At 41.9% G+C, this 24,221-nt stretch overlaps 1 protein-coding gene across 2 annotated transcripts in view; it reads right to left on the reverse strand.

Annotated features, from left to right (window-relative positions):
* The window catches only part of DIAPH2 (diaphanous related formin 2), a 353,946-nt gene that overhangs the window by 272,843 nt on the left and 56,882 nt on the right, over window positions 1-24,221 (reverse strand). For both annotated transcript variants that reach the window (XM_087727709.1, XM_087727708.1), the window contains 5 exons: window positions 13,562-13,636; window positions 13,399-13,468; window positions 10,991-11,127; window positions 9,508-9,616; window positions 3,359-3,469 (listed from right to left, as the gene is read on the reverse strand). In XM_087727709.1, the coding sequence (XP_087583835.1) occupies window positions 3,359-3,469; window positions 9,508-9,616; window positions 10,991-11,127; window positions 13,399-13,468; window positions 13,562-13,636 (502 nt within the window). The remainder of the gene's footprint in view (window positions 1-3,358; window positions 3,470-9,507; window positions 9,617-10,990; window positions 11,128-13,398; window positions 13,469-13,561; window positions 13,637-24,221) is intronic.

Below are 24,221 nucleotides of genomic sequence, written 5' to 3' on the forward strand. Positions count from 1 at the left end.
TGTATTTGGTGTATAAGACACACCAACATTTACACACTCTTTTTTTGGGGGGGGGGAGTGTGTCTTAAACTCCGAAAAATATGGTACTCTATTTCCCAGATAATGAGACCTCCTCATTACCACTCCTCTCTCCCTAAAAAAAAAAAAAAAAAAAAGACCTCCTCAGATAATAAGTGTAATCGGGCTTTTGGGTGCATGCACTAATCCTAACCCTAATCCTAAAATAACCGCTCCCCTGAAAATAAGCCCTCCCCAAAAATATTGCAACACAGCAGCAGCCATGAGATGACCACGCCCAATACCGCCTTCACCTCAAAAATAATAAGACCTGAAAATAAAGCCAAGTGCTTATTTTGGGGGGGGGGGAGGTCAAAAGAAAATAAGACTCTGTTCTATTTTCAGGGAAACACGGTAGCTGGCTAAAATAAACCACATTGCTCAATTGAAGAAGAATTATTGACTCAATGGTGTTCTTCCACTTATTTCAGATACCCTGTCAAGTGGTTTTCTTCACTTTTCCAGAATTAAGATTCTTAGGAATATAATCTAACAGTTGGGTTGGCAATATATAAATCATGTAACAATGTATACCTGTTTTTTTAAATCATACTGTAAAATGTGATTGGTTGCTGTTTTCCTCAATCGGCCATAAGAGGGAGCCAGAAGGACTGTTAGCTCTCTCTCTGTTTGTTAGATGCTGGGCTGATCTGATCTGAGTGTTTTGGAAGCTGGCCATTAGAAAGTGCCATGAGCCATTGTAAGTTTTGCAACTGTTAGCAAACTTTGAGTACCGAACTGATTATATGATACTAGACTATGTTATTTGGATTATCCCTTAACTGAAAGACATTGATGACTGACTGACTTATCCATGTATGACTTGGACTGTTTGATGGACTCTGATACCTCTATTTCCACGAAAGTAAAAGCCTCTTTAAACTGCAGTGTCTCTGTATGCTGGTTTGTATGTTCTCCAACACAACTCTCACAAACGCTTCTCTGAACGTACTCGCTCTCCCAACGGGAAGCTAACCTAACAGTTATCATCTTTTGGGGTTGGTTGGACTGAGAAACCATGACTAACCAGAAGCTGCCCAATGGAGGACCAGAACTTAAATCCAACACTGAATGGATGAGTCAATGGAGCTATTGAGTTTACTGAATATTTTGTCAGGCACACACTGTGTTCCAGTTAAGCTGATTTATTGCTCAAGTCTATTCACAAGAATCTAGTCAACTAATGGCCAGCATTAAACAGGCAGTAGATACAACAGAATTGAAGAGTTCAATGCTTGTGGGAAAGTAACAATTCCAGCTGATTACTGTCTTGATAGTATGACTTGGACTGTTTGATGGACTCTGATACCTCTATTTCCATGAAAGTAAAAGCCTATTTAAACTGCAGTGTCTCTGTATGCTAGTTTGTGTGTTCTCCAACACAACTGTTTGATGGACTCTGATACCTCTATTTCCACGAAAGTAAAAGCCTCTTTAAACTGCAGTGTCTCTGTATGCTGGTTTGTGTGTTCTCCAACACAACTGTCACAACGCTTCACTGAACGTACTCGCTCTCCAAACGGGGATCTTACCTAATAAAGATGCTCCCAAATCATGATTAAACAGAAGACCCAATATTTTCTCGCCATCCTTTCTGCAGTGAGCCAACTTTTTTTTAAAAAAAAAATAATGCTTTATGTACAAGGAATTTGTCAGGGTACGGATGATTTAAAGCTGACCGGCCAATATAAGGCTGATGGAACTGTAAGTTAAGCTGATGAAATGTAAGGCTGCTGCAATGAAAATGAATCAGCATTGGTATAGCCTGTTTAAGACTATGAAGGGGTCCACTAAAGTCTTTACCACTTTAAGAGGAGTTTATATAAGGCAGCCAAGAGAGGGCGTATTTCTCTCTCTTGGTGTATCTCTCTCCTTTGTGTCCAGTATCCATTGCTAAGCTCTCTGTGGAGTGTTAAGAAAAAGATTGACTGCTTGTCAGGTATTTGCTACCATGTATATGTCTGTATATATCTTGTATTTAAATCACCGTTAAACATCTAAGTCTCTGTATGCTGTGTTTTGTATCCTAATAGTAGTCACACTGCAAACGCTCTGACAGAATTGGAATATTTTAAATTATTGCTTCGTTAACAAAACGGCCAGGATGAAGTCTTTTGATTGGGGCAACATTCCCAATATTCTTCAAAAAATAGCCCACTTTCTCTATGACTCTATGGGAGTGAATTTGTCTCTACTCTGCATCCTTAAGAACCAATTAATTGATGTGGCATTTTGCTTGCCTTAAATCCTTTTCATCTATGTTACAAACAAGCTACCTATTCCCATTTATTTCTCCTCTACAGACTGCTTGCCAATCAAAATCAGCTCCTGTTGATTACAGTTTAATTTTGAAAGGATTAGATGAAGACCAACATTTATACAGTTTCTTTTCTAACCGGCCTCAGGAGAACAATCCAATGGGCAAATAATGTTATTCCTTCTGTGCATTTCTAATAAGTGAAATTGAATGTGATATCCAGGCTGAGCTCGAGGGAGGAGTCAAACACATCATCTGTCTCGAATTCCTTTACACCCAGATGAGATTTAAGTCTGCCCACCTTGACTTATTTAACACTAACTTGCTTCGACTATTAGTAGTTCAGATTCTTGTAGAAAACTTTAGCATACAATAAATCTATATATCCATTTGAACTGTCTGGACTCCTGATTTTCTGCACTGGACAGAAATATTTAATTTACTATATTTCTTTAAAAGGACTCAACAGTAGTTCTTTCTTGACTTAAAAATCCTTTAAAATTTAAGGGGAACTTTTTTTTTAATATGAAGGGCTTCTCTGATAAAATATACAGTATGCTGTGCACATATGTTTTTCTTACCTAAAAAAGTATAAAAAACATATGTAAAATTAACAGTGTGTACAAGAACAACAGTTCTGGTTTACCATAAATGCAAAATCCTTTCATTCTTTACCATTCCTTAGAAGTCATTTTGGAATCAGAAATTAAAACTTAAAACCAGCCCACAGTTTGAATTTCATTTAAAAACTTTGATTCTCCTGATCATAAGTTCATGGCACTATTAACTACTCAGCACATACTTTAAAATTCCCTACATCAATAAAAGTGATCATTTGTCATAGAAATAAAACTATTTTTTTCCACTGATGAACATTTTTAATGCTGCAGCATTCTGCTTCCCTTTCACAATGATTAAAAATGATAAAGAACCATTAAGGTCAAACTTAGTCATATCTTGTAAGTCTTTTGTAAGATTTACCATCACATAGCAAGCAAACACAATGAGCCTGGTTCATTAGCACTTCTATTGCAAGTAACTTACTGGTAATATTTTCTTTAGCCCACAGCGCAGGAATTCATTTCTCAAATGTACCCTAAAATCAAGCTCTTCTGGAGATGTGACGAGGGCATTTATGAACTGCATGCAGGCAACCTGTAAATAGAAGTTACAGTTAAGTAGCTTGTTAGAATCAGCACATCCAATGCACTTGTGCAATAAAATTGGAGAAAACAACCAAGAAATGTATATTTTAACTAACCCGAAGGAGTGCGGAGAAGAACAACAAAGATGATTAGGGAACTGGAGGCTAAATTGTATGAAGAACGGTTGAAGGAACTGGGCATGTCTAGTCCAGGGGTTGGCAACCCGCGACTCTAGAGACGCATGTGGCTCTTTCATCCCTCTGTTGTGGCTCCCTGTTCTCAGTTGGTGCCACAATTTTAGCAATAGCAATAGCAATAGCAGTTAGACTTATATACCGCTTCATAGGGCTTTCAGCCCTCTCTAAGCGGTTTACAGAGTCAGCATATTGCCCCCAACAACAATCCGGGTCCTCATTTTACCCACCTCGGAAGGATGGAAGGCTGAGTCAACCCTGAGCCGGTGAGATTTGAACAGCCGAACTGCAGAACTGCAGTCAGCTGAAGTAGCCTGCAGTGCTGTATTTAACCACTGCGCCACCTTGGCTCACAATTTTCAGAGGAGGTTCCAGTTTGGGGGGGGGGAGCATGGCACACAGGAAGAGACTCTATGGGAAAGGGAAGGTTTTCTGGTTGGCTCTACAATTGATAGGGCTTTTGGTTAGGACAGGTAGAGGAAAAAGGATGCTGCGCTAAAAGGAGACTCTGGTGGGGGAACCAGACTTCCTGTCAGCTCAGAATTGAATGGGGGGATTTCAGCTACGACCAATGTGGCTCTTCGAGTGTTTAAGGTTGCCAACCCCTGATCTAGTCTAATGAAGAGAATGACTAGAGAGGACATGATAGTAATGTTTCGATATCTAAGCAGCTGCCACAAAGAAGTGGGACTCAACCTATTGTCCTGCTGAAGGGTGATGAGTTCTTGTCCCCGCTCGAATGGTGTGGCTGTTGATTGTTTTTAAATTGTGGTATTGTTTTGTCCATGTCCCTTTTTTTTCCCTATTTGTATCCCCTCCCCCCCCCACCTTGACCTGGTTGTGAGCCGCCCTGAGTCCCTTCTGGGAATAGGGCGGCATAGAAATATAATAAATTCAATTCAATTCAATTCAAGAAGCAATAGCTGGAAGCTCGTCATGGAGAGATCCAACCTAGAACTAAGGAGAAATTTCCTGACATTGAGAACAATCAATCAATGGAACAGCTTTCCTCCAGAGGTGGTGGGTGCTCTATCACTGGAGGTTGGTGAGAAGAGATTGGACAGGCATTTGTCTGGCATGTTGTAGGGTCCCCTGCTACAGAGTAGAGGGTTGGACTAGAAGACCTGCAAGTTCCCTTCCAACGCTGTTATTCTGTTTTGTTATTATTCTGTTATTATGTTACTTAACCTTCCATCCTTCCAAAGTTAGTAAATTGATGACTCAGATTGCTGCGGACAATATGCTGACTCTGTAAACTGCTTAGAAAGAGCGGTAAAGCACTATAAAGTAGTATATAAGTCCAAGTGCTATTGCTAATGCTATTGTCCTTCTTTCCCTCCCTCCCTCCCTCCCTCCCTCCCTCCCTCCTTCCTTCCTTCCTTCCTTCCTTCCTTCCTTCCTTCCTTCCTTCCTTCCTTTCCTTCCCTCTTTCCCAGTGCTTAGAATACAGTATTTCAGTATAATTGTCAGGCCTGCAATTATATCCCTTTTAGGATCTTTGGCCTGCCACACTTTCTGTTATTTCACTGTGCTGTTTCATTAGTATAGTAGTTGGAAGGGGGGGGAATAGAAAGGAGTAGGATTGTGGAATGTGTTGTTGTCATTCTTTTCTAGAAGACCAAGGTCATCTTTTGTCTCAGCACCTTTGCACCTGACTGGAAGCAGCTGGGTGGAGATGCCAGCGTGGACGAAGAAGATTGGACCATGTGATGGATTTGTAGGTGTGGGGACAAGATCATGAACTTTTAACTGGGTGGAATCCCTGGAAGTTCTTTAGAATTGGGATTCCATAGCACGATGCTAAGATGTCTGATTTATTAAATTGGAACTTTAAAGATCATTTCGCTTTGGACTCTGATTTAATTCTACATGATACTCGGAACGCTGACAATAATTCTGCCCACTGCCAGCAGTTCAATCTTCATTGACTCAAGGTTGACTCAGCCTTCCATCCTTCCAAGGTCGGTAAAATGAAGATCCAGATTGTTGGAGGGAAGATGCTGACTCTGTAAACCGCTTAGAGAGAGCTGTAAAGCACTATGAAGCGGTATAAAAGTCTAAAATAAAAGCTATTTGCTATTGCTAGAACAATATTTAATCCTTAACTTTTTTAGAGACAAGCTCAAAAGGTCCTTTTTCAAATGGGTATAAGTGTCCTCAAATTACTTTATCAGCACTGCAGCACTGAAATCTATAACTTGATCATCCATAAAATGAATATAATTTTAATATATAAAACACTGTAAATTCTTCTAGCATCCCTGTAAATACTGCATTGTAGTGGCCTGAATTATCCTTGTTATGTTACAGCTACGACATAACTGAACAAGCCAAAGTACATGTCCAATCAGAAATTAATAGAGAGAAAAGGTGCCATCTGCTGTGATTGTTTTTGCCAGGAGAAATTCTGACTTAATTGCTTGTATTAATACTGGTAGAGAGACCATTTCAGTTAGAGACGAGTTAATGAGTCTTGCAGTTGTACCTTCAGTCACGGAGTATGGATGTGAGAGTCATAAAAATCAAAGTCCTTAAAGGAGATTGACTTTGGAGTCACTGTAACGGAGCGTATCACATGGGCAGCGTGCATAATGCTATCCACACTTACTTCTATTTTAATGTTCCCGTGTTGCATGTAAAAGCTAAGCAAATTGGGTTTTCCTATTTACCTAGATCAATAGGTTATCTCTTAAGGCCATACTAAAGAGACTAGGTGCTAAAAAAAAAAAAAACCTCCAACTCAGTAAATTATCAGCGATTCCATTTGAAAACCAAGACACTAAAATAGAACGGTGATTATATTTGACGTTGACAAGACGATGCTATTATTCAAATAAAAGTCATTAGCATCAATTCTACTAAGCCTTCCACCCTTGAGAGGAACTGAAAATAATAGCAACGGTGGTACATTCGTCCACTGGGAAGCATTTCAAGTATAGCGCTGGGAAAATCAAAAGCAGGTGTACCCATCATTCGATGGAGCAAAATGGCAAATTATTGACTGATGAAAAAGGGTTGTAATTCTAAAAACAAATCATCATTTGGTCTAAGGTCAGGAGTTGGCAACCTTAAACACTTAAAGAGCCCCAAAGGTCCTAACCGGAAGCCCCCCGTTCAATTCTGGGGCCGGCCAGAAATCTGGTTCTCCCACCATAGAGTCTCCTCCTAGTGTGGCATCCTTTTCCTCTACCTGTCCTAACCGAAATCCCTATCAATTGTGGAGCCAACAGGCGACAAGGAGCCACAGCAGAGGGATGAAAGAGCCACATGCGGCTCCAGAGCCACATGCAACTCCAAAGCTGCGTGTTGCTGACCCCTGGTCTAGGTGGTCAGCCTAAGCTGTTATTTAGTGTGGCATTTTACTCCATTTAGAGTTGAGGGTCTGTTTTACTTCAAGATGTTAAAGCAAATATGTCACTCTTAAGGTATTATTCTTGACTTTATTTACTGTTAATTTTATTTATGGCTGCAGAGCATTTTTGTATTTATTCGAAGAGAAGGAGGTCTTTTCACGGGGCAAGCATGAATAGAAATTACACTGTCCACCCCCAGAGCTTGCCTTCAGAAGAGAAAAGGGATATCACTGCATCGTAACCTGACCTTTGGAGAACCTAATCTTTCCGGTTGGTTCCTTGTAGCACTCCAAGTTTTCATATTGTCATGTCAAGATTACAGAAATAATTCTTGTCTTATGGGCTTAACCTTACAAGACAGAAGTCACCAACTCAATCATTATCTCATTCAGATGGTGGCATTCCAGGGCTTGGTTTTATTTTTGCAGTGATTCATGTCTCACAGACAATCTGTAAAAAGACTTGCTCTTTGAACAGTAACTAACCACTCAAAGACTTCTATTTTCAGTTTTATGCTCCCAGAGATGGGAAAATGTCTTAGCTAAAAATGCAGAAATACTACTGTGTACGTACAAACACACACACACACACACACACACACATGTATGTATGTATGTATGTATGTATGTATGTATGTATGTATGTATGTATGTTGTGGCCCAGCAGGAGCCGTTAGAATTGTCACCAGACTCTGACAGTGAGGGGCCGTATGAGTTGGCTTTGGAGGATGTGGAGGACCCTGGACAGGGTTCCGACTCTGAGCAGGGCGCAGAGAGGTTGGTTGGCCACCAGGAGGCGCCTGAGCCTTGGATCAGTGGGGAGGAGACAAGGGAGTGTGATCCGGATGTCAGCAGTGGGGAGGAGACAAGGGAGTTGTTCCTGGATGCCCGGCACCGGAGAGCTAATAGGCATAAGGAACAGTTGCGCAGTTACAGGAGGTAATTGCACTCAGCTGGTGGTAATTAGGCTCCTCTCAAGACTATAAAAGGAATGCTTGTGCACACACCCCTTTTGCAGAAGTCAACACATTTACGAAAGTTGGAGAACTGTGGTGTTAGCTTGGCAGGCTGGATTGCTGCCAAGGCTTATCTGTGCTGGATTGCTGCCAAGGACCTGTCTGTCTGTTAATAAATTTCGTAACGTATCTTTGGCTCGGAGTGCTTTGGTGTGGGATGAGAGGGGTATATGTATGTATGTATGTATGTATGTGTATATGTATATGTATATGTATATGTATATGTATATGTATATGTATATGTATATGTATATGTATATGTATATGTATATGTATATGTATATGTATATGTATATGTATATGTATATGTATATGTATATGTATATGTATATGTATATGTATATGTATATGTATATGTATGTATATATGTAGGTCTCTAGTTATTCGGGTCTTCTCCCGCGTAAAATTATATCTATGTATATGTATATGTATATGTATATGTATATGTATATGTATATGTATATGTATATGTATATGTATATGTATATGTATATGTATATGTATATGCATATGCATATGCATATGCATATGCATATGCATGCATACATACATACATATACATACATACACACTCATATATTACTGTAACATTCCATTCATAATTGCAAGGGAGATGTGGGGAACTACGCCTTCACTGCACTCAAATGGTTGTGAGTCTTCCTTATAAGAAGTGGTTGATTGTTTTCTTGTAGATGTTTCATGACCCAAACTAAGTAACATCATCAGTGCTGGGAGTCAGGAGGGGGGGAGGAGGAGGAGGAGGAGGAGGAGGAGGAGGAGGAGTGGTGGAGGAGGAGGGGGAGGAGGAGGAGGAGGTTGTCTACGGAGTCCTTGGGGGTCTCTGAGCTTGCTTGTTTTCTTGCAGATGTTTCATGACCCAAACTCAGTGCTGGTAGGGAGGAGGAGGTGATGATCCTATCCATTATCCAAACTCTGTAATATCATCAGTGCACTGATGATGTTATCTAGTTTGGGTAACAAAACATCTGCAAAAAAACAACCAAGTTCAAACAGCACCAAGGACCCCTCATTTCAACTAGAAATATTCTCCTTTTATCAGTTTATTCTTTAAACACAAAACTCTGGGGGGAAAACAATTACAGCAAAGAATTTTTTTAAAGTATGTAAAGAGTGTCTCCATGGACTGAAATGAATAATTCTAAAATATACTCTCCTGCATAGAGAAAAGAGAAGCATTTATTGTATAATTCTATGCCTTCGCAGTTTTTTTAAAAAGACTGAATTTCTGCATTGTATAGCAATGGGTGTTTCAAATGTGTTTATGCAGAGAATAAAAGAAGATTATCAGGCTTTTCGTACCAAGATTTGAGATGAATATTTACTTGGGATTCGAAACTTCTACCCAAAACAAGGTCATTGGAACCAAAATTATCTCCAGCCATTTTAAATGTTTTTGAGGCAGCTAGTAATTAAAATGCATTGTTGCCTAATCTAATTGTCTAAACTGTAATCCAAGAAATCCTACCTGTAATTGCAGAGCTTCGTGATTTTCGAGCCCCTCCACTATGTTAGCAAATCGTTCTCCATTATTCCTCTCAGCTGCAATCGTTATAGCTCCTAAAATTTTGTCGAGCCTGTAACAGAGATTTATTTCAATGTGTTGTAAAGATATGCACGTACTTTAACAGACTATTCAAAAATCACACCTCGGATTCTTAAACGCCTTTTTTTCCCCCTCTTTGGTAGCAAATTGATTTAAAAACCAACACCTAAAAAGCAATCTGCTACTAATCAAGGAAATAAATCTTTTGAGTTTGCTTGCTGTTCCTTCGATTGTTTAAGGTTTGGATCCTTAAGTAACTAACTAGAAAAAGTTCACGGAAGAAAAAACGATTCCATCTCCTTGCAACTCTCTATGCTTGCATTCAAAAATTACTCCAAATCAAATAAAATACCTCTAGCCTTGTTGCAAGAGATGATAGCAATTGGGTTTGGAGTTTCTGTCATGTGATGTGAGTGTAAAGTGGGAGGTCATGTGACAGCAGAGGTGGGTTGCTACACGGTTGCGTAACTAATTTACGGACGGTTCGGAGCACCTCCAAATCTCACTCCTGGCTGGCCCCGCCCACCCCACCCCTCCCAGGAGTCTCCACAGGGTAAATTTTGGAGGCAATGTAGGCACAGGGCCCACATGGAAGCTCATGGAGGGAGGGGGAAAATGGGCCTCCCAAAGGTTTCCGGCCTCCGGAGGGCCTCCAGAGCTAAGGAAAGCTCTGGAGCCTGGGGAAGGTAAAAACAATCCGCCCACCATGATGCAGGAGGCCGACTAGGAAATGTCCACCACGGCCATGCCCAATCAGCAACAGGGCAGTGAATCCATTGCTAACACTTTTGAAGCTCACTCCTGTGTGATAACACTTATTAATGATGGCAGTTCTCGACAGCATTGGTTACCATCATTTAAGTGTTTAAGGTGCTAGTCGTTACTTATAAAGCCCTGCATGGCATCGGACCTGGGTACCTGAGAGACCGCCTCCTGCCAATTACCTCCCAAAGACCGATTCAATCGCACAGGCTTGGCCTTCTCCGGGTTCCATCTGCCAGCCAATGTCGGCTGGTGACCCCCCGGGGGAGAGCCTTCTCTGTTGCTGCTCCGGCCCTCTGGAACGAGCTCCCCGTGGAGATCCGGACCCTTACTACCCTCCCGGCCTTCCGTAAAGCTACTAAGTCCTGGCTGTTCCGGCAGGCTGGGGGTTGTTGAAGTATCCAGCCCCGCTTCAATTGTGACTGTTGTGTATTTTAATATTGTTGTATCGTCTTATTTATCCCCTTTCCCTGTTTTATTGTTAGCCGCCCAGAGTCCTTCAGGAGTGGGTGGCATACAAAACGAATAAAACAAACAAACAAACAAAGCAAAATTAAACTGATAATGAAAAGCAGATGCCCTAAAAGTAGGGTTCATAAATTTATTTAATTAATTAAATACACTTAATAGATCTGTGACTTACATGTTTTCTTCTCCCACGATACAAATGGCAGAGAGTATTTTCACCGTTTCGGTCATCATGTTGGGTTGCTTTGGATCAATTGCTCTGGCAAGTAAGAGAAGGCTTCGTTCATCTCCCAGTATTCTTTGTAGTCCATACTTGGAGGGGGGGAAGAGAAGGAATGGTTTAAAAAAAATATGAGATTGCAGCACACTCAATCTTCAAGCTTTATAATCCCTAAACAAAGCTCATCAGTGGAGGAGGGTAGAGGTGGGAAAAAGATTGAGCAACCAATAAGCAGATGCAGAAAGAGATAAAGATCTTAGAGAGGAATATGGGAGACAAATCAAAAAGAAAAAAAAAAGCATAGCAATAAAAAGTATTGAAACGGGCAAGAGATGATGGATAGATGACTTTTCGTTGTTGGTGTTGTTTTGATTTGCTTCTCTTTTCCTCTCTCTCTCTCTCTCTCTCTCTCTCTTTTTTTTGTAGGTAGGTGACATGACCAGAAGTTAGGTAGGTGTTGTGGCCCAGCAGGAGCCGTTGGAACTGCCACCAGACTCCGACAGCGAGGGGCCCTATGAGTCGGCTCTGGAGGATGTGGAGGACCCTGGACAGGGTTCTGACTCTGAGCAGGGCGCAGAGAAACTGTTTGGCCACCAGGAGGCGCCTGAGCCTTGGACCAGTGGGGAGGAGACAAGGGAGAGTTATCTGGAAGCCAGCAGTGAGTTGTTCCTGGATGCCCAGCACCGAAGAGCTAATAGGCATCAGGAACAGTTGCACAGTTACAGGAGGTAATTGCACTCAGCTGGAGGTCATTAGGCTCCTCTCCAGACTATAAAGGACTGCTTGTGCACACGCCCCTCTTGCAGAAGTCAACGCAGGAACTAATGTGAGCTTGGAATTGTGAGCTGGATTGGCAGGCTGGATTGCTGCCACGACTTATCTGTGCCGGCTTGCTGCCAAGGACTTGTCTGTCTGTTAATAAATTACGGAAAGTATCTTTGACTTGGAGTGTGTTGGTGTGGGAAGAGGGCGGTCAGAACAGGTAGGATAGAAAGAAAATGATTTTTTTAAAAAACAAAGGGTGGCACCACAAACCCGGAAGGCAAACAGGCAAGGCCATACATGCAGGGCAACATGGCTTCGTGTGCCACTTTGAGCACGTGTGTTATAGGCTTACAGTCCTATAGCATAAATGGAGGAACTGATGAAGACAACGGAGTCTCGCCAGGTTCAACAAAACATACTTTTAAAAAGGGTCAGGCTTCTAGAAAAAAGAAATCCCCCCTATGCAGAAAATGCCAATTGTACTGGAAAAAAGATGATGCGTCCATTAAAATATTGCAATTGTGTATTTTGGCTATGCTTATCAGGGAGATAATTGTATTTCATGATGGAAACACAGCTTGAATACTACGTAGCTTGTTATTTCCCTGCCTATGTTCTCTTAATGCCGTCTTTTTTTTTTCCCCCTATGGAAAAAAAATTGCCTAGAAAATTAAATTTCTAAGTCTTCCAAACAACATGGAAGTAAAAACCAGAAGGAGATTTCGGTTTCTCTGTCTTTTTTCTGAATTTAGAAATACACTGAGAATAATTTCAAGTAGTTCAAGGTTATTACCGCATTTCCACACCCTCACATAGCCCCTTACACCTTCTTCCTAAAATTAAAGCACTAAATTTGGGCCCCGAAGTTCACAAGGAGAGTGGAGAGATTTATCCAAAGTTGGGTAACTCAATACAAGTTTTACTTTTTTTTTATGACATTATGTTGGGATTCCACATCACTGAAGCTTTGTAATAAGCAGAAGGAGTGAGCTTGGGGGTCAGGAAGAACAGCTGCTTCCTAGACAATAATCAGATAAAAGTAATCTGAGTCGGGGGCCAGAGCTGTAACCTGGAAAAAAATATCTCTGGCGAGACCTTCCCTAGTTTCCACGAAGATAAAGGTGGGAGGGGGGGGAGGCACTGCAAGATTCCCTTCCTGTACCTTTATAATAAAAGTAATATTACCCTTCATGACTTTGGCTTCCTAGTCGGGAAGAGCTGACCTTTAAAAAAATGTGAGGGTTGTGGGGTTTTTCTTTCCCAGTTCTCAGAAGAAAAGGAAACGCTTCGGTATACTTGATGCCGTTTTCAAGCCTTAAAATAACATATGAATTGGTTTCGCCTTATTCCAAATTCTTTGCGGCAATATTAAACTACAGGCAAACCATCATCATTAGTAGATCAAATTTCCATTTCATTAAAGTCATCTCTTTCTTTAAAGACAGTCATTCATTACCAGTTAAAGTGAACCTATCTTAAGAGAGAGAGAGAGAGAGAGAGAGAGAGAGAGAGAGAGAGAGAGAGAGAGAGAGAGAGAGAGAGAGAGAGAGAGAGAGAGAGAGAGAGAGAGAGAAATCAGCCAGGGCTAAAATTCCTACCTTATTATTCATAAAGGCTTTGAGGCACTGTATAAGCTTATGTTGATTTTTCTTGTCAATACTTTCTTGCCTGAAAATTAATAATAATAACATTAACTGACAGTCCTATATTAATCACTCTTTTTTGCTTCCCTTTATTGCTTCTTATACCTTCTATACTTACTGTCGCTTATCAAGGAGTTTTTCAAGGACATCCAGGAGAAGCCCAAGGCCTTCATATCCAAAATTGTTAACCCAACTGTAAAAAAAAAAAAAAAGGAAATTGCAAATTATTTCATGCTTGCTCCAGTGTGTACTTTACAAATGAACATTCTGATGACTATTGCTTATTAATAGGACTTTCAGCATGACGTAGGCAGATGAGCTTCCATGCTTAACAATCAGAGTTAACAGAAATACCCTGTTTCTCCCCCCAAAATAAGACCTAACTGGAAAATAAACCCTGGAATGATTTTTCAGGATGCTCGTAATATAAGACCTACCCCAAAAATAAACCCCAGGTAAGATTGTCAGCTAGATGGATGTATTTAGTATCATGTTTCCCTAAAATTAAGACCTAACCAAAAATAAGCCCTAATGCATATTTTGGAGCAAAAATTAATATAAGATCCAGTCTTATTTTGGGGGGAAACATGGTATGTTCTCAAAATATAAGAGCCATCGTTCATTTATCAATCATCAGCATTTCAAATGGAAAATCCAAAGTTTAATCAAGGGGGAGAATAACAGAATGACAGAATTGGAGAGGAGGTCTTCAAATCCAAACCCCTTGGTGTAGGATTTCCTCAAGCAGGAAACCCCATACCATTTCAGGCAGAATGGCTGTCCCACAAAATGTTACAAAGTTATGATATTTATGTACTTACTTACCAAGCACATCTACATTATATTAAAGTAACCAAAACATATTTACAATCCTCAACAACTTTTGAGCACCCCTAAGGTTTAGAAATTGAAAGCTGAAATGTTTGACACACCCTTCATTGTCCAATGTCTTCTCAGCAACCTCCAGTGTTGGAATATCCAAAACTTCTGGGGGCGAGCCGTTCCACTGATCAATTGTTCTTATTGTCAGAAAATTTCTCTTTATTTCTAGGTTGGTTTTCTCTTTTATTTTATTTTATTTTTCATTCTTTGCTTCTTGTCCAGCCTTTCAGGTGCCTTGGAAAATAGTTGACCCTATCTTCTTTATGGCAGCCCCTTAAACATTGGAATACTGCTTTCATAACAACCTTAGTCCTTCCTGCTGGTTTGACTGCAGCTGGCCGCCCTCTGAAGGCCTGGTCAGGATTAGTCTACCTGTCTTCAACAGGTGAAGGAGAGGCCAGTCTAGCCAGACTCAGGAGGTGGCTCTGGAACCAGTCAACTGACCCTTCAGGCAGTGGTGCAAAAGCACTGCAGTGATCATAAATCTCAATATTCCATGGAATCATGGTTCAAATGTCAGATGCATATTGTCTATTAGCCCATTTGAACTACATAGGTTTACATTATCAGGGTTCCAAGTAATAGACCCATAGCAAGGAAAACTCCGAGGCAGGTAGATTCCTCGAAAAATAGCTTTATTGGAAATATCATAGCGGCACATATCTGGTGAAAACAGAATCTGAAGTCTCACACGGTTTTCCCCTAATTAAAAGTAAAAGTTTTTTTCTACTTTCTCAAAACAATCAGTCACATGGTCCAATCATGGAGCGGTCTGGCGACCGGGTATAATCACTCTGCTTTCCTCTGACCAGGTGTGAGAATGACCTTGGTTCTCAAGAGAAAATATTTTGTTTTGGCTACACAATCCCCTCTATCTCAAATCCCTATTCCTCAACTCCAGTGTGGCAACACTGAAACGGTCAAAAATGGCTTCAGTCAGGTCAGCTTCAAAAATATTGTTCCCCTATGAAGCACCATTTCATCCAGTTAACAGTTGCAGACAGGAAAGTTGTGGTAATATATAGATATAGATCTCATTTTTCTATTGTTGCCATGTGAAGAACTTCATTTACAGATGCAGTATGTTTACAGAATTATAACCATTTGGCCTGGATCGTCTGGAATGCACAATTTTCTATTTTCTAAAGCATGCTTATGTAGGCAAATCCACCTTGGGAAAAAAATTAAAACCTCAGCCTTACAATAATTAACTTTATTCTATTTTTTCCCTCTCTATTTCCAGAAAGTATTATTTTGACATTTATATTCTTGATCCTCAAGTTCTTCCAATTTTCCACACAGATGAACTGCCACACAAATACAAATAATTAAAATGAGCGGAGACACTTACAACAACACCACAATGACAATGCTGCGTTTGATTATTTCAAATAACTTATGCTCAGCATCTAAAGTTTAGTTCTTGCATGGAAGATAAATGAGTGGAGCATTAAATGTGTCAAAATCCGTAACATCCTGTGAATGGTTTAAGCTTTCTGAAACTTTGGACATCCACTAAACCCTAAATATGGTTTCCGCTTCAAAAATGTACGATTACCATCCTTTCCCCACCTTTTTTTTTTGACAAAACTCAACAATTCTGGACATTGGCATGAGGAACACCAAGAAGCAACAATGAAATCTAGAACACCAGAACATTTGAGCAGTTGGGTTTCTCTATGTGTGTTCACGTTTTCCGTTGTTTATTAGTTTACCTTTGGCGTGCATGCAAAATTCAAGTCACTAGATGTCTCTGCAGAGCCATCAAGGTTAAAACTGATTGCCAATTGAGAAGCACTTCAGAACATGCATTTTAAAGAGACTCAAGAGGAGTCAGAATCAAGGCTTTCATATAACTAGCAATAAGCCACACAAACCATCCTCAATTTTCTATGACATCTGAAGGATTCTGACTTTTGTAACTCTGGAAATTAAATTTGCAGAGGTGATGTAATTCTGCAACATTTGTCCTACAGAAAATCAAGCCTTGTGGTTTTGCCAAAATTTACCTCAATGATGAAGAACTGGTGGCCCCATTTTTTTTTGAAGTTGGAAGGCCCTCAAAATATAGTGTTACATTATAAAAAAAAAGGTTCAAAGTAATTTAAATTAGAAAAATAAAGGAGATTAGGGAAGGGAAGGGAAAAGGAGGGAGGAAAGAAAAAAGGAGATGAATATTCATCACTCAGGATAGTGATGGAACAAGAAGCGAGAATTATACAGAGTAAGTGAAAATATTAAAGCATTTACTGAGATATTTTTTCTGATAGAACCCAACAATGCCAAATTCAGCAGTATGTTAAAAGGAAATTTCAAAGTCAGCTGAACAAAGAGAGCGGATGAAACTACAGAAGCAAATGAGAGCACCAAAATATAGATAAGCAGAAGCATCGCCCTTTTAACAAAAGAGGACAATGAAGAGTACAAAAAAAAAAGACAACTAAAAGGGAAAGTATAGGGAAAGTTTAATGTGTAGCCTTGCAAAACAGAGATAACTTTCATTGGTGAGAAGAATGCTACAGCAATTAACAGGCAAAGGGCAGCCGTGAAAGAGTTGATGGAGTTGGTGTCTTGCACTCAACAATACAAACAGTTTTGAGCAACTCTCAAAAATAGATCTCCAAGGACTCAAATCACCTTTCTCTACCTTGGAAGTGACATCTGAAAGTCATGTTTACTCAAAGTTAGGAGGTGGTTGATCGAGTAAAAGTCTGGTTTGAATAACTGTCAGAATAACTATCTGCTTTGGCTCTGCCACCAAAGAAGACAGACAAAGACTCCAATGGATAATTAGAACTGCAGAAAAAAACAATGGCTACCAACCTGCCTTCCATCCAGGACTTGTATATGGCACGAGTCAAAAAGTGGGCTGTGAAAGTATCTGCAGACCCCTCGCATCCTGGACATAAATTGTGTCAACTCCTATCATCAAAACAACGCTCTAGAGCACTGCACACCAGAACAACTAGACACAAGGACAATTTTTTCCCCACATGCCATCACTCTGCTAAACAACTAATTTCCACAACGCTATCATATTGCCTACTAAGACTGTGTTACTATTATTCTTCTCATCCTTCCTATTACCTATCTCTTCCCACTTATGGTTATAACCATGTTGCTTGTATTTCTACAACTTATATTGTTTTGTTTCCTAGTATGATTTGACTGCTTATTTAATAACCTATGACTATCACCCCATTCTATTCTATACTATTCTTTCATTCTAATTTCTACTCTACTCTATTCTTCTATTCTATTCACAGTTCCCACCTCCTTTCACTCCACCCCACACCCTTCGCATATGTCTTAATGTGCATGTTTATGACTGCAAGCCACCCAGAGTTACCCTGTGGTAAGATTAGCTTACTTTGTTTAGTTTATTGTATTGTCTTTGCATCTTGTACAACGAAATTAAATGCCATCTTCAGTGTACATTATAACTATAAAAATAAGACACACATCCTTCGCATTCTATACAATTGAACGGAAAAGATGAGCGGCCAATAAATTTGATAAATTAAAGAAAATAATTACATGTTGATTTCTTTTGCTCACTTCACCACAGTCAGCAAAAGAAAAGGATTTTTAGAAGTAGATTGTATACAGTCCACGTGTGATGAATACTGCATATGGTAAAGTCCAGTGAGAAAATAGAATGTATTTTTCAAACAAACAATAAATGGTGATTAATGTCAAATGGAATAACCCCGGATCAAGGATCTCTGTTTGTAAATAAAATGGGTCAAAAATGAAAATTGAACTTTCTACTGGAGCATGAACAACAGTACCAAGCATGGCAAAGAATAATTACAGAGGTTACCTTGGTGAGTTATTTCAGATACATTAAGATTTATTGCATAATTTACTTAACGTCTCTGGGTAGGACCTGTTTTTAAAAGCTCCGTGTAATGAACTTATTTTCCATCCATCTATGTAATTTTTTCACGTGGTTTATTATTTTCAGCTGTTCTTTGGTTGCCAGGGGTTAAGGTGACACAGTAAAATTTGCATTCTGCTTTTATTATAACATTCTCCTTAACATTTTGGACCAAATGGGAGGAGAACTACTTTTTTTTTTTTTTTTTGGAGATGCATTATTCCAGTTTAATGTCTATCTTCAAAAATCAGTGATATTTCTTCCAAAACATGAGGTGACAAAGAGAAGAAACAGCAATGAAAATACAAATTCAATACAACGGCAATGAAAATACAAGTGAACTACACATTCATGACTGGAAATAAATGCCATTTCCAATGGCCACTGAAAATATGGTTTGGCTGCCATAACAGCCAGTCACATGCATAAAGCTGTCCTGTTCTTAAGACCTCTAAATTGTAGTTATTTATTAAATTTATAAGTCACCCAATTTCCCATGACTCTGGGCAGTTAGTCCAGGCAGAAGACGGTCTATCCCTTTCTATTATGCTCATAATAACTTTAGCTCCTGAAAGTAATATAATATATTCAATCATCCATAATGTAATAATACCAGAAAATGATTCCCTTGTATAATTTCCATATTTTAGATACCTTTTTTACTCATTTGTGCTTTATTCGCTTATCTTTATCTGTTTTCTATTTTGTTTATAGATTTTCTCCAAAAAGTGTTTTTAAAAATCTATTATGCAGGACCTCCTGAACTTTTCCAGAGGAAAACTACTGAACGAGAATTGGAAACAGGAATGTTATGGGAGTACACAATACTCTTCTCAAGATCTGAGTTTATTTCCTAGTCTCTCTGCCTGCATATTTTTAAGCTCATGCGCTTGAGTTGCATAGTTCCTTTGTTTGCTTGAAAATAAGCAGGATTTCTCAGAATAACAATGTGCTTCAAGTGGGGCAAGACTATATGGGAACCGTCTACGAACTCTGGAGCTTTATACTCAATTTTGTTTGTCTACACCCACCTTATATACTATGTACTTTTGACTTGGTGGCTAAGGACATCTCCCCAGGACATAAGAAGGGAGAGGAGCAGACCATCGCTTCCTCCACTGTTTCCGTATCATCATAGATTATAACTGCGCAATTTTAAATAGAATGTTGAGAGCATGGGAGTTGCTTGGAATTGAATGAATGGCCCACTTTTAGTAATTGTTACCTTGTATTTTATATGTTTTAAATTCTTACGTGGGATTTGTTAGAGTGGATAAATGAGAATGCTTGACTCGGAGGACCTGCTGGGGAAGGCGGGAGGAACCGGGGTGGTTGGGGGGGCCATGGACATGGGAGTGGGTCGGAGCATAGCGGTCGTGACAGGGAGAGGCAGATACGGCGGGGACCTTAGGGCTGGCCATTACCGGGGAAGGAGGGTTCGCTACATTACAGAGATCCCTCCTTCCGGCCCTAGGAGTCCCACTCCAAGACCAGATGGCGCGAGTAGTCAGGACCCTGGTCTCAGGCTGTTGTCGCTAAATGCCAGGTCTGTTGTCCACAAAGCTCCCCTCGTCCGGGACTTAATTGTTGACGAGAGGGCAGACCTGGCATGTATTACTGAAACCTGGCTGGGCACAGAAGGAGGAGTCCCCCTTGTAGAGATGTGCCCAGAGGGATTTCAGGTGCTTCATCAGCCGAGAGCCCAGGGAAGGGGTGGCGGTGTGGCTATTGTAATCCGGGAGTCTCTGTTACCTCGTAGGGTCCCTGCTCCGGAGCTTGTCGGGTGTGAGTCTCTGCTGATAAAGTTGGACCTCAAGGGTCAAGTGGGTTTGCTGCTAACGTACCTGCCTCCCAACTGCGTTGCAGCATCCCTCCCCTCACTCCTCGAGTCAGTAGCCGAGCTGGCAGTTGAGTTCCCCAGGCTTATAGTTCTGGGGGATTTCAACTTGCCATCGCTCGGTGAACGCTCTGATGGGGCGCAGGAGTTCATGGCTTCCATGACAGCCATGGGCTTGACCCAAGTAATTCGGGGCCCAACCCATGCAGCGGGTCACATGCTCGACCTCGTATTTCTCTCGGAGCAGTGGATGTGTGATCTTGGTCTGAGGGGTAATGAGATCATACCCCTGTCGTGGTCAGACCATTACCTACTGAGGCTTGACTTCCGAGGCCAAACCCCCACCGTAGGGAGGAGGAACCGACCAGGTGGTTCCGCCCCAGGCGACTTATGGACCCTTTGAGGTTCCAGACGGAGCTTGGGGTTATTCCTGATACCCTCGCCCACAGTTCGGCGGAGACTCTGGCTGCCGCCTGGCATTCGGCGGCGTCGGAGTCTCTCGACCGGATTGCGCCACTACGGCCCCTCCGGGTCAGTGGATCCCGGAGAGCTCCCTGGTTTACCGAGGAACTCCGGGAGAAGAAACGCCGGAGGAGATGCCTAGAGCACCAGTGGAGGTCCGATAGGTCCGAGGCAAACCGAGCACTCTTAACTACCTGCACCAAGGACTATGTCCGAGCATTAAGAACTGCAAAAAGATCATATATTTCTTCCTTGGTTGCGTCCGCCGAGTCACGCCCAGCCGCCCTGTTCAGGATAACCCGCTCCCTCCTTAATAGGAGGGATGCGGGAGACCCCTTGCAGGGTAGGGCTGAGGATTATGCTCAATTCTTGGCGGACAAAGTAGCTCGGTTTCGATCGGACTTGGACTCCACCGCAGTAGATCCAGCTGAGACACAGGAGGATCATTTGCCACATCAGTTCTGGGTTGAGTTCCAGGAAGTTGCCTCTGGGGATGTGGACAAGGCCATCCGAGCTGTAAGTGCCTCCACTTGTATTCTGGACCCGTGTCCCTCCTGGCTGGTGGCTAACAGCAGGGAGGTGACACATGGCTGGATCCAGGCGGTTGTCACCGCCTCCCTTCGGGAGGGGCACTTCCCCGCCGTACTCAAAACGGCGGTGGTGAGACCCCTCCTAAAGAAACCATCGTTAGATCCAGCCATCTTAAACAACTTTCGTCCTGTCTCCAACCTTCCCTTTATCGGGAAGGTTGTTGAGAAGGTGGTGGCCTTTCAGCTTCGACGGGCCTTGGAGGAAGCTAGCTATCTTGACCCCTTCCAGTCCGGCTTCAGACCCGGTTACAGCACAGAAACCGCTTTGGTCGCATTGACCGATGATCTCTGGAGGGCCAGAGATGGAGGCTATGCGTCCATCCTGGTTCTCCTTGACCTCTCAGCGGCTTTCGATACCATCGACCATGGTATCCTTCTGCGACGACTGCGGGAGGTGGGAGTGGGAGGCACTGTTTTGCGGTGGTTCTCCTCCTACCTCTCGGACAGGTCGCAGTCGGTGTTAGTGGGGGGGCAGAGATCGTCCCTGAGGCCCCTAACATGTGGAGTACCTCAGGGTTCGGTCCTATCCCCCCTACTATTTAACATATACATGAAACCGCTGGGCGAGATCATTCGGAGGCACGGGATAAAATACCATCAATATGCGGACGATACACAATTGTATCTGTCCGCCCCGTGCCAACTCAATGAAGCGGTGGACGTGATGAACCGGGGTCTGGAGGCCGTTAAGGACTGGATGAGTGCTAACAAACTGGTGCTCAACCCGGATAAGACCGAGTGGCTGTTGTGTTTCCCCCCCAATAATTTGGCTAATACACCAACGCTTAGGCTGGGGGGTCAAATTCTACACCCCTAAGATAGGGTCCGCAACTTAGGAGTCCTCCTGGATCCACAGCTGACTTTTGATCACCAGCTGTCAGCTGTGACCAGGGGGGCATTTGCCCAGGTTCGCCTGGTCCGCCAGTTGCGGCCCTACCTAGATCGGGGGGCCCTCACAACAGTCACTCGAGCCCTTGTGATCTCTAGACTGGAATACTGCAATGGGCTCTACATGGGGTTGCCCCTGAAGTGCATCCGGCGACTACAGCTAGTCCAAAATGCAGCCGCGCGAGTGATAGTGGGCGCACCTCGGTTCGCCCACGTTACACCTGTCCTCCGCGAGCTGCACTGGCTGCCTGTTGGTCTCCGGGTGCGCTTCAGGATAATGATGACCATCTTTAAAGCACTCCATGGTAGTGGATCTGGGTACTTGAGAGACCGCCTTCTGCCGATTACCTCCCTAAATCGACCAATCAGATCGCACAGACTGGGCCTCCTCCGAATTCCATCTGCCAGTCAATGTCGACTGGCGACCACACGGAGGAGAGCCTTTTCTGTTGCTGCCCCGACCCTATGGAACGAGCTCCCCATGGAGATCCGCACCCTCACCACGATCCAGACCTTCCGCGCAGCCCTCAAGATCTGGCTCTCCCAGCAGGCCTGGGGATAGGCTTCCAATTACCCGCCCGAGTGTTTGATTGCTGAATGAAAGTTGTGTTTTATTATTTTTCTTTTGTTCACAAAGTGTTTGTTTTGACCTTGCACTTCCCCTCCCCTGTGGTTGTAAGCCGCCCTGAGTCCCCTCAGGGAAAAGGGCGGCATATAAATCCCAATAAACCAAAACCAAACCAACCAATTTTTACAGCAACTCTTTGATCATACAAGTGTAAGCAGAACTATGATATTTTCCATGTATAAATTACTGCTACGCAATGTGATCTACAACACTTCCTTATTCTAAGACCAACCACCTACCCCAAAAATGAATACTGAAAGGTAACATATAAACAAGTTCTGTCTGTCTGTCTGTCTGTCTGTCCACCCATCTGTCCATTCATCCATCCATCCATCCATCCATCCATCCATCCATCCATCTCATCAGGCTCAAAGTTGACTCAGCCTTGAGATGATGAGATTATGGGATCATTAAAAGACAAATAAATAGATAGATAGATAGATAGATAGATAGATAGATAGATAGATGATAGATAGATAGATAGATAGATAGATAGATAGATAGATAGATAGATAGATAGAGATAGAGATTTATAGATAGATAGTTATCTGCCAAGTAGTAGGTCTTAGGCGCTGTGGCAATGCAATGGTTGGAAGACAGTATTGTAGGCTAAATCTGCCGACTGCAGGCAGTTCAATTCTCACCAGCTCAAGATTGACTCAGCTTTGCATCCTTCCGAAGATGGTAAAATGAGGACCCAGATTGTTGAGTGCCATATGCTGACTCTGTAAACTAATTAGAGAAGGCTGTAGAGCACTTTGAAGCGGTATATGTCTAAGTGCTATTGCTGTCTGTCTGTCTGTCTGTCTGTCTGTCAATCAATCTATCCATCTATCCATCTATCCATCTATCCATCTATCCATCTATCCATCTATCCATCTATCCATCTATCCATCTATCCATCCATCCATCCATCCATCCATCCATCCATCTATCTATCTAATCTATCTATCTGGATAGAAAATAAGTTAGTTACCCAGATACAACACAGTAAAAAACAGGACTTGAATGAGCTACAACACTTCACTAAAGCATAACTAGTTTACTCCAGAAGCCAATTCATAATTTCCGTTTCCTGGATAAATACACAGGAAAATGGGGATGAAATTCCACTTAAGGTTAGGGTTGGATTTAGAGAGGAGTAAACAAACATCGCCCATAGATTCACGGAGGTTGGTTATCCTTAGAGGCGTCCCACATTTCCAATCCCCTTTATTTTATTTTCCTGGATAGTCCATGGGAAATTCCAGCAGGCAAAGGAGTTACTTTTCAACTTCCTGTTTAAGACAGGGGCAGCATTTCTGGAAAGCAGGCTTGCCAAAAATCCCTTGCATACCAAGTGAGGCAAACTGTCAGGCCCAGTTTAATGTATTCCAATTACAAAGTTAAAGACAGCTTGAGGATAGGTTCTGAATGCAACAAGGCATAATATTAGCACACCGGCCATATGTTGGTGCATATAGAAGTATTCACAGCTTACCCATCAACAGCTTTAATGTTCAGCCCTGTGCCTCATTTACCAGAGGTAAATAACAGGATCAGTCCCTTAAAATCTGAAGCTGAAAAAAATAAAATAAAAGAGCCTATCCTTCCAATTCATTTTCAAGGAAA

Source organism: Thamnophis sirtalis, unplaced genomic scaffold, assembly GCF_051295495.1.
Source record: "Thamnophis sirtalis isolate CommonGarterSnake01/CBP01778 unplaced genomic scaffold, rThaSir2_p1.2 scaffold_13, whole genome shotgun sequence".
NCBI lineage: Eukaryota > Metazoa > Chordata > Lepidosauria > Squamata > Natricidae > Thamnophis > Thamnophis sirtalis.